The sequence below is a fragment of the Balearica regulorum genome, chromosome 1 (genome assembly GCF_011004875.1).
Source record: "Balearica regulorum gibbericeps isolate bBalReg1 chromosome 1, bBalReg1.pri, whole genome shotgun sequence".
Lineage (NCBI taxonomy): Eukaryota > Metazoa > Chordata > Aves > Gruiformes > Gruidae > Balearica > Balearica regulorum.
In genome coordinates this window covers 185,236,556-185,247,850 of record NC_046184.1, presented here as the reverse complement: position 1 = coordinate 185,247,850, position 11,295 = coordinate 185,236,556, and the positions used below count along the sequence as shown (strand labels likewise).

General features: G+C 36.6%; 1 protein-coding gene across 8 annotated transcripts in view; it reads right to left on the bottom strand.

The window, feature by feature from the left end:
* Positions 1-1,313: 1,313 nt before the first annotated feature.
* Positions 1,314-11,295, bottom strand: part of AKAP11 (A-kinase anchoring protein 11) — a 48,912-nt gene continuing 38,930 nt past the window's right edge. For all 8 annotated transcript variants that reach the window (XM_075741757.1, XM_075741763.1, XM_075741758.1 and 5 more), the window contains one exon: positions 1,314-5,750. In XM_075741757.1, coding sequence (XP_075597872.1) covers positions 5,604-5,750 — 147 coding nt within the window. In that variant the 3' untranslated portion in view covers positions 1,314-5,603. The remainder of the gene's footprint in view (positions 5,751-11,295) is intronic.

Genomic DNA, 11,295 nt, shown 5'->3' with positions numbered 1-11,295 from the left:
GTCACACCAGAAACTAAGGCTACAGAGTGAGAGGAAGGTCCGAGCAACGGCAGCAGGAGACAGAGTAGCACACAAGTTGAGTGAAGACTACAGAATAGCTGGAGACTTAACTCTCAATTTAATACACCAAGGTTAAACAAAGTGCATGGATACTGTTCTGTGGTTGAATAAAGCCAGCCAGAACCAGACTGCTGAAAGAAAGAAAAATAAAGTCCAGGCAGGAAGAAAAAAAGCTCAGACTAATCTTCCACATGAATATCCTCCTCTTTCCCTTCACAAAAATCTTTTTTGTTCCCAAACTTGCCACCCATCTTTTTTTGGCTGAACAATATTTTAAGAATAATTTAAATGTTTACTTGGTTCAGTTAATGTATATTTTCTATATGATTGAATGTGAGGCCTTACCGGGGAAAAAAAAAAAAAAAATCTTTGAAACAGATATCATAATGAAACAAAAGAATGCTCCTTTTGGAAATAATCTCATGAATACTATAGAAAACTCCTTTAAACAACCATTGCAAAAATAAAGATTCAAGTAGAGTTGTGCGTGTTTACTGGTTTAAAAGTAACTTCAGCAAAAATTTCCTAATGCTTGAAATGAAACCCAGCTGAGATTAATAGATTCATAACACATACATCAAAAAACATTAAGACAGGCAACGGCAGTACTTCTAAACCTTACAAACCGTATCTGTGCACATCTCTGCTCAGCGCTACTATTTTGGGGTACTCGACAGTACACTGTTTGGTAGATTTCACAAGATACCAAAACACTTGGGGATTTTGAATAAGCCTATGAAACTGCATGTTTCATACAGCATTTTCATTAGTAATGTATTTTTGCATTTGTCTGGAAGACTCTAAAGCTGGCTTTTACACCAATTCCCCAAACACTGTACAATGTGACAAAGACCAACCTCAGTCCACACAGAAATATCAAGCCAACCTCCCTCTAACCTAGCTTTGAGGTAAGATGAGATTGATGTAGACCGGTTATTACATCCTACTCGTGTTGAGATATCTGAGTGGATTTCTCGCTCAGTCCCTCCTCACAGAATCCATGCAACACTTTACTTCACGTAACCGCAACTATGGGTTTACCTTTCAACCCAAAGACGGTAAAATAGTGTTCTCGCATTCTTCCTGGACACCTATTTAATTCTGTACGAAGTATGCCATCTACTGATGCACTATTTACTATACCATTCTTCAAGCGCCTTCACACAACCACTGACCAAGACCAATCTTAGTTGTGTTAGCTGAAAAGAAAAATAATATCCTATGAATTTACAAGAAATGACAGTGCTCTCAAAGCCAGTGAAATGTGTTTTATTTTAAGCCACTGCTAAAACAAGGACAAATTTAGTGCAACCTGGAGTTCATAATCTGAAAACTGAGCATAGTTAAATTACTAAAATGGCAAAACTCGTCACCATTATACAGTACAAGACCTTCATATTCATCGAGTACAGTTACATAAACATTGATAGTTATTCAAACTGCTTTTGGTATACAATTGCATCACTAACTGGGCTGTGAATTACTGTAACACTGCACAAATAAGCAGCAGTTCCAGCAAATTATAATAAATTTTAGTATTAAATATTATTCAGACATTACAACAGAACAAAGGCCCTCTACAACTACAACTCCAGCTATACAACAGGAATGTACAAAGATGGTACAAAATAAAGTGACTACAGTGGCTGGGCTCTGTACTTGCCTCTTCAGAGCTCAAGTACAGTAAATGCTCGACAGTAGTGGCTCTTGCTGAAAAGCCAAAATTCTTACACTAAAATTATTCCTGAATCTTGTATTTTCTTTGCAAATCAACTGTGTAAAACTAGGGGGTTTTTGCGCTGGTGACAGTGTTTACTACTTACTGTGTTCCCATCTCCAACAACGTGTGGCTCTTCATAGAAAAGGTCCCAAAGTTACATTAGAAAATGTAACATTTAAAAATCTGATACCATTTTTGAGAGACCTAATTAGTCTCGGAATGTGGGTTGCTAGGTTTTTGGGTTTTGTATGTTTTTTAAAAAGCTTACACAATCTTTTAAAACTCAAGAACAAAGATACTACACAAATTGCAATCAAGTACATCGTCTTAGCTACTTTTTTCCCATCCTTATTTTGAGTCAGCAAATCCTCTTTAATTTTAGCATATCGGTTTGAGTTTTGTTTGGTTTTTATTTTAAGGCTTTATGTGTACTTCTGTATTATTTATGCACCCCGTTCTGAATGTTTAAATGTGTTTTAAATGTGGCCGCTTTTAATTGTTAATTTATAGAGGGACTATTTTCAAAGTGCTTTTTCTACAGTATCTTACAAAACATCCAAACACTTCCCTTTTTTCAGAACACCAAATGTATTTATGAAATGTTTAAGACAGGGTGTCTTCTGGAACAACACTACCATTGTATATATTTTCCTCAACTTAAAAATTAAATTAGCAAGTCAGGTTTCCCATACAGAAAAAATGCAACAAATTCTACCATATTATGTTTGTTTATAAAGCAGAGTTATCTGGTTTAAATAGACCAAAATGTGGCTTTTCATGTTTTTACAGTTTTCATTTACACTTCTGTATTTGTGGTCAGGAGTTTTAAATAAACTCAGTAATAGCGTAATTTAAGACTCGCATTACCAAAGAACAGCTTTCTCACTAATATGGCAGACAGCACCAGTTAGATATAGTCAGAGTAAGGTATCCCAAAGATTATTAAAATTATTAAATTATACTAATTTTGCCAGGCTAGTTTAATGCTATCCCAATTTTGATACCCAAGGAGAACATTCAAGTCATACAGAACAAATTTAAAACAACTCGTGTAGAAAATTACTGGGATTTAAGTAAAAATGAAGTATAACATTTTTTTTCTCATGTAAATTTGGACCCTATGCGACTGTCCTCAGAGGCTAATAAATCAATTTCTTCCTTAATATAACACCAATCAATAGTTACATAATGTATTTGATCCAGTCTGAAAACAAGATTTCATTTATAAAAATCATTCTTAGTGTAACTATTGTCTACTTAACTTTTTGAATAGTTGTAAGCTATGAGAATTGCACAATCTTCTGCCTTTCTCCAAGAAAGTAATTAAAAAGAAAAAAAACCCAAACCCTTCAATTTTATAAAATCCAACATACTGAATAAATCAGTTAAAACCTGGCTGTTCCTGTAGTGATGTTTTGTTGTTGGTTTTTTTGGGTTTTTTTTAGATGTACAGCTTTGTATATTTACAATGCCTTCAATATCTTTCTCAATTTGGTTTTGGACACGTACAGAGACATTGTGCTAGTACTACTGTATCCACATGTCCTGAAATTCCACTTGGTGAGAATGCAAGGGTCCAAAACCCAGAGCAAAGTTTAGTCCTGAGGCACTGTTTTTAGTAATTTATTTTCTTGACATTTCAATTTTATAGGTAAATTTATATAAGGACATTACCACTGTGTTAAAGGGAAGATGTTACAGCCAGGGAATTGTTTCAAGTTTTTGTCTGAAACAACACTGAAAGTCAACCTTAAAAAAATATGGAAGAAAGGAGTATGGGGGGGTGGGGAGGAAAAAAAAAAAAAAGATCCAGACAACTTTTGTAAAACTCTGCAAAAATATGTGTTACTAGCCCCATCTTCCAAATACAAGAATTAAGATAATTTCACACACACCTCTTTGGGCTCTAGAGAAAAATTATTCCTGACGCTTGGCATTATATTACCTATAACAAGACAAAAGACTTTGTGATGGTTTTTGGTCTTTTTGTCACATGACATAGATCTTTCAATCAGTGAAATGATATACGAAGTGAGGTAATAAACTATAAGCATAACATAATTTTAAGTTATGGTAAAAATTTACATTACAACTTCATATTGGTGAGATCTCATTCACATACAGATACATATACATATCTATGTGTGTATGCACAAGTGTGAACATACATGTGCATATACAAAAATGTTAAAAATCTTTAACTTGGTGAGAGACGTGAACTTTGTGAGATCCAAGGCAGAAATCCAGATGACAAATGAGGACTAAACCAAACCAGGTCTCTGTAAAAAGACCAGTGGAATGCCCTCCTGAAACACAAAAGACATTGCAAGGAGAGTGCTCTTGAGTTTACCAGTGTGACACCTCATGGTAGGTAGGGTAGGGGAAATCAGAATTGTACACATTCCAATAAAATTCATGAATAGCTTTAGAAACTTTATCTCTCCTTGTTTGGGATCAGAAACTTCCACACCATATCAACAGTATATTTTTCTCTGAAAAAGCTATTAAGATTCTTTTGTCAATCCAAAATAAGTTAAGACTCCATGATTCTCTTGCAAGTAATATGAGTTTTGAGGTGGCAACCTTGTAATTACCAGCACATGCCTTTTTCTCTCAAAGGATGTATAAAAAAAAAAAACACCCAAAAACCCAGTGTATAGGTCCGAATTTCCCTTCAGACAGAAAGGCAAGTCAGCAGCACTGGTGAGAAACCTGATTAGACTGCTAAGAAGACTTGATTAAAAGTGCCTTTAAAAAAATTCAGTGAAGGTAGTTAAGAAAAATGAAAAATCAATTTACAAGAAATTTCCCCTTTATGTTTTAATTAGCTTTCTTTGCTAAACGCTTAAGTGCTCACTGAGTAACAAAATCCTCTTTATTACTGAAAAGAAAATTAAAATATAGAGGCTAAGAAATAAAGAATTAGACTAGTCAAAAAGATGGCCAAAATCCTCAGAGGAAGAAGTTTCTATCTGCTACTTTTAACACATGTATGTGAGAGGCTAACATACAAGTTCTTCGACACAGAATTAATGTCACAGAAGTATCTGCATACAAAAAACTTCAGTAAGAAATTTAGCAATTTAAACTTCATTGGAAAGCTTCAGGAAACCTTGCTGAAGAAGTATGTATGAAATTATGCTCAGCGACCCACTCTGCTCTTCTACCAGAAGTTACCAGCTCTATAGTAGTCAATAAAAGGGAACGTGTATTTGCATCTCAACAATTTGAGAGCAGACTCTCACATCTTCACCTAAAGTTAACTTGATAAAGGTGGCTATGAAGCCAGACTGTATTAAGGGGCTGCTCGCACAGGTCACAATTTTCTTCCTGGCAATGGTGCCCTTGGGCATGTAATACCTGGCCAATATTGGCAATTTTTTTCCATTGTCTGCAGCAAGGTATTCCAGAACAGATTTTTGCAGAACATCAGTGCTCTTAGTCCCACTGTGAATACAGCACACATACAAGTGGGAAAAAGAGCTATCCTGGCACAGCAGGGATCCTGAATATCACACCTGAGACTCTCTCCTCTGAACTATCATCATAGACAAGGGATTTTTTTCATAAATATTTCCATGGTCTGAACACAGCAGTAAATACAAGTTATGCATGGGTGGACAATACCGATTATGGACTGAATAAACATACCATGTGCACAGTATCACAAAGCACAGCACAGCTATTTTGACTTTCACCTCAAAGTCTTTTAAATGACAATTACTTGAACATTCATTAGTTGAGTTTTACTTTACATATCTGTGTTCTTCCTATCTCCTTTCAAAAGAGGAATGAAGTGAAGAGTGTTGCATCTTTGGATTTTTCAGACATTTTCCAGAAGCCAACCAACCAAAGACTTATTCAGAGCTTCCTCTCCACCAGATGCCTTCTCTATCATTTCACAATATTTCAGCACCGCTTGCAAGAGATCTCCAACTTTCCAATCTCTTTCTCGCAGTCTTCTGGAAAGCTAAAGGGGAGACAGGGGAACACAAAAAAAAAATAAAATATTTTGACCAGCACATCCTGATTAACAGTTACAGAAGTTATTCTTGAAACATTAGCTCATAAGAGATCAGTTGTAATGAGTTAATCGTTATTCCCACATCTATAAAAACAAAAACTTCCGCAAGAATCCGGCACTTTTCTTTAGGGCAGTTTTCACAAAATTTTCTTCTGCAGGGAGCGACATTTTCAAATGATGTGGTGCCACAGGTATGAGGGCTGTGGTTCATCAAGACTGCAGAAAACAGGAAATTCTGAACACAAGATTAAGACATTTGCCACCCCTCCCATGCCAATAATGCACATATAAAAAGACAAAACTCAGTCTTAATAAAAGGATGTGGATTTTCCTTGCACAACATATAGTGTGGTTTGGGTGGCAGAGATGCTACCCTCAATGAAAACAGTGTCTTCAGAGTTGGGAAATTATAACATCTTGAGGAAGAGGAAAAGGTGAGGGTTAAGTTAAACTACCACTTGGGAGCAGAGATCAGTGTAGCTGAAAACATTTTTTTTTTTTTTTTTCCAGGAGTCCAAGCAAAAATCTTCCTTTGCTTATTGTGAGGAAAGGCCAAGAGAGCTGGGTCTGTTTAGCCTGGAGAAGACTGAGAGGGGATCTCACCAATACTTAGAAATATCTAAAGGGTGGATGTCTAGAAGAAGGGGCTAGACTCTTTTCAGAGGTGCCCAGTGACAGGACAAAGGGCAACAGACACAAACTGGAACACAGGAAGTTCCATCTGAATATCAGAAAAACCTTCTTCACTCTGAGGGTGACTGAGCACTGGCACAGGCTGCCCAGAGAGGTTGTGGAGTCTCCTTCTCTGGAGATATTCAAAACCCACCTGGACGTGACCCTGTGCAATCTGCTGTAGGTGATCCTGCTCTAGCAGAGGGGTTGCACTAGATGATCTCTGGAGGTCCCTTCCAACCCCTACCAATCTGTGATTCTGTGTCAAGCTCAGCTACATACAGAAGAAAGCCTGCCCTAAGACAAGGATGAATTAGCTAGTTTGCCCAAGAATAAAATAACCCTTTTAGTTAAAAAAACAAAAAAAAACCCAAAAAATACACCCAACAAAAAAACACAACACACAAACTATTCTTTGTAGCTTTCTAGACAACTGTCAATGCTGCATTTAATAAAGACAATTTAGACACCTACCCTACTTATTCTTTGGAACTGTAAAATTTTATTGCCTTTATAGTCCCTACCATGATATTCTATAAATAAGTTTAAAAAAAAAAGTCATAAAGAGCATTGAGTGAAATAGCTTCCACAGCTACAAAATTAAAAATTAACGTTTCTTCTATGAGACCTACCAGATTGAAATACAAAATTCTATTTAAAAAAAAAAAAAAAAAAGGTCATGTAAGACAATTTCTCTCTGCTTCTTCACCTACGTGATGCTCCAGCTGCAACAAGGCAGGTGATAGAATGGACAGGAAGAGTGTGGGCATAAAAACCATGTATAAAGCAATTAACTTATTGAGAAAAGAATTAACTTGAACGAGCAAAAAAGATCCCCTCTAATCTTGAGTACAGTAAGTCCTGAACACTGAAACTTTTTTCAGTGAAAAAAACCCCATATTTTCTACATAAAATGGGACTGAGATCTGTACTTATTTCTGTGAATTATTTGTCAATTTTAAAATACAGCACTGGAAGCAAGAGTTTTACAGTCTACAACAGGCAATTTTGTAAATGGTGTTTGTCGGTTTATAAAAGAATGGTCATTTTTCTTATGTCAGAGTTTGGCTAATATCCAAAGATCTACTTAAGCAAATAGTGTAAAACTTCTCTCCACATAAGAAGATACCACCATGGTAAGATGACAGATTTGGCACCTTGCTTCACTAATCTTTCTGGTTTAATTTAGAGTTAAAAGTTCGGTCCTACTGTTTCTTTAGCCAACTCTGTTTCTTACTGTCAGACAAGCAAAACATTGAAGTTTACTCAAAACAGATATCAGGAATTCTAAAACAGCTAGATAAGGTCTGATTAAAAATACAACATATATGTTTGGTTTGGTTTTTTTTTAATCCAGACACTTGCATATCCACACTCTCAGGCTTCTAAAAAAGTTAAGAACTATCTATTCTAATTTACTGGTTTCTTGTTCTAGCTCCTAACAAATGTATTTTGCTCCATTCATAGGTCTTCAACTTCCTTCTGCCTTGCTGAGCATAACATGTAACCTTAAGTAGAGTTCATACCCAGCTGCAGCAAGTAATTCCTTGCCTGATATATGCTAGGAGTATTTTTGTCTTTTACATAGCCACATCACATCACTGGCTCATTACCCTGCTGTGATTAGCTCAAACAAGCCTTTCCTCCCTTCCCAAACCCACCAACTGCTTATAGTGAAAATTACTGTTTTCTATGTGATCCAAAGCCCAGTTTCAAGTAACTGAGGTAACCTTCCAAAGTACCTTTGAGATGATCAAAACTGTGAGAGATCAGTATATAGAGGTCAGTTTAGTTTTCTGCTGGGCTGTAGTGCCCTCTGGAGGTAGTTGTCTAGCTTTACTAGTGACAGAACTGCAAGTTACTAGTACTAATTTAAGACCCTCAGTTTGGGTCAGAGATCACCAGGACCAGGCTGGGACTACCTCCAAGACTTCTTATTTTGTACTACTAGATATCTTGCTTTTATTAATACAATCCTGAAAGAACAATTTATTTTTAAAAAGGACCTTAATACAATTACAAGCATCCTTTCAGAAAGTCTTCATTCTCTGAATTTATAATCTGAAAATTTCTGAAATATATTTTAATTTCCAAAACTCATCAAGTAATACTTGTATGCATCCTAATCCTTCCTATACAAGATTATTCAGATAGACACTGTGCTCTGAAAATTCTATACTTTCCTTTGAACTCTAAGAAACAGTGAGAGATGCCGAGTCAGACTGACACAACAGGTGAATTTCTGGGGTTTGGTACTTTAGTTTAGACACAAATGGCACAAAATAGACAAGGGCACAAGTCTGTAGAGAAGACTGTGTAATGCATTCCAATTTGGAAATGGGATGGAATAAAAACTAGGTAACCATTCCCTGCCTCCAGGGGGAGAAACAGGATTTTAATTCATTTTAGCATAACTACATTTGGAAAACTAAAATTTAGTCTATGAAACTAAGTGAATCAATTAACTATTTTAATGTTTTCAAGACTGCATGACTATTGTCTGCCTGAAGGTCTTATGTTTTATCTTTAGGTGTCAACTCAGTATCAATTTATGACTGAAGTGTCAAGTAGAAAAATATTACAATTGTTTAGAAGTGCATACATAATAGACACTATTTTCCAGAGTGCTCTTCTAAGCATATTCTCTTATTAGAGTAGCTAGAGTGGTGTTCAGATACACTGCCAGCTAATAATATCTTTCCTATGTGTCTGCAGGCATTGGCTTAAATAGTAGAATCACAACTTTGAAATCTATTAAGTCAGAGCTGGCAGAAGAATGAGAGACTCCAGGGAAAATTAAAAAAAAAAAAAAAAAGGCACCTGCCATTTATTTTTTTGTTTTACTTATGTTGTAGCATAAGATACAAGGGTGTCACACACACAAAAAGGGGATTACCATTAACACTTGTGGGTCCTATCACTATTCTGCCTGAGTATTTGCAACACTGCACTCCACATACGACAAGCATGAAATAGATGTAAAAGATAGCAAAAATGACTCATGAGGTCAGAACAATTGTAGTCACTAAACTCAACTCATTCACATCAAAAGAACTTCAGAGAATGCCAGGGCAGGCATGTAAGAACAGAAAAAGTGTTCTCTCCTTCATGTTAAGATACTTACAAACCATAACAGGGAAGGAACATGTGAATATAAGGATTAAACCCAACAGTTTCAAATAAAAACAGAAATGGAGAAAAGTATTCTCAAACTGCCTTCTAGTTTATGAAAGCATGAAGTCCACTCTAAGTGTCAGAAGTAATCTACAACAAAACATATTTATGAAAGAATTCCAAATCAAACATACCTACCTCCAGAAAAAGGAGCACAGAGGATTTATTTGACTTGCCCAAAAGACATTTCCCAATTTTCTAGGTTATTTTAAATAAGAATGCAAGACTTCCTACTCTTGAGATCAAATACATATACCACATAGTTACACAGGCAAAAGAAAAACAAAACTAGCATTATTTTTCAGGGCTAGAAAGGGAGAAGCCACTCTTCAGAAAATTCAGCCCAAGTATGATCCAGACTGACCTCTAGGTATCTTTCACACTCTTAACACAAGTCTACAGTAAGAAAGCACCACGGGTGCACACATTCATCTAAGTTTGGGTGTCTCTTTAGTCATACTGACCTCTACTTCCTGGTCACTCCCCTTTTCTCCCAAAAATAATGATTTGAGCTTTGGAAAGCACCATGTTGAAGACTCAATACTGAATTTCAAAATTGAGAACAAGCTTTTCCTTCTTTAATATGCTGATACACACATTAAGTTGTTTTTGCCAGATCTTAATTATTAAAAACATACTAATGGCATCATGTTAATGCCTTTTCACATGTTATCAGGTCACAAAATAAAAATCTTTGATAATTTACCATTCCTCCTATATATATATGTTAATTTAGCCTTGCAGTAGCCAGGTAATGTTAAAATAATTCCTTTGTAAAAGATTTACAAAAATAGGTCAAATATAATAAATGCCAGATTCTCATGTGCAGTTTGGTGTGTAGCCTAAAGGAGTATTTTTTATGAAATAAGAAGTTTCTCTTACATGTTTGTGATGGAAATACTCAGGTCAGTACACATACCAAAATTCTGACCCTTTCCTAAGAGACGCTAATTAGAATCACACAATCACTGAGAGGTTGAAAAAGACCTTTAAGATCATCAAGTCCAAATATTAACCTAGCACTGTCAAGTCCACCACTAAACCATGTCCCTAAGCACCACATCTACACATTTTTTTAAATATCTCCAGGGATGGTGACTCAACCACTTCCCTGGGCAGCCTGTTCCAATGACTGACAACCCTTTCAGTGAAGACATTTTTCCTAATGTCCAACCTAAACCTCCCCTGGCACAACTTGAGGCCATTTCCTCTTGTTACCTGGGAAAAAACAGACTGACACCCACCTCGCTACAACCTCCTTTCAGGTAGTTGTAGAGAGCAGTAAGTTCTCCCCTCAGCCTCCTTTTCTCCAGGCTAAACAAACCCAGTTCCCTCACCTGCTCCTCACAAGACTTGTGCTCTAGACCCTTCACAGCTTTGTTGCCCTTCTCTGGACACGTTCCAGCACCTCAATGTCCTTCTTGTAGTGAGGGGCCCAAAACTGAACACAGTACTCGAGGTGCGGCCTCACCAGTGCCGAGTACAGGGGGACAATCACTTCCTTAGTCCTGCTGGCCACACTATTTCTGATACGAGCCAGGATGCTGGTTGCCTTCTTGGCCACCTGGGCACACTGCTAGCTCATATTCAGCTGGCTGGTGACCAACACCCCCAGGTCCTTTTCCTCTGGGCAGCTTTACAGCCA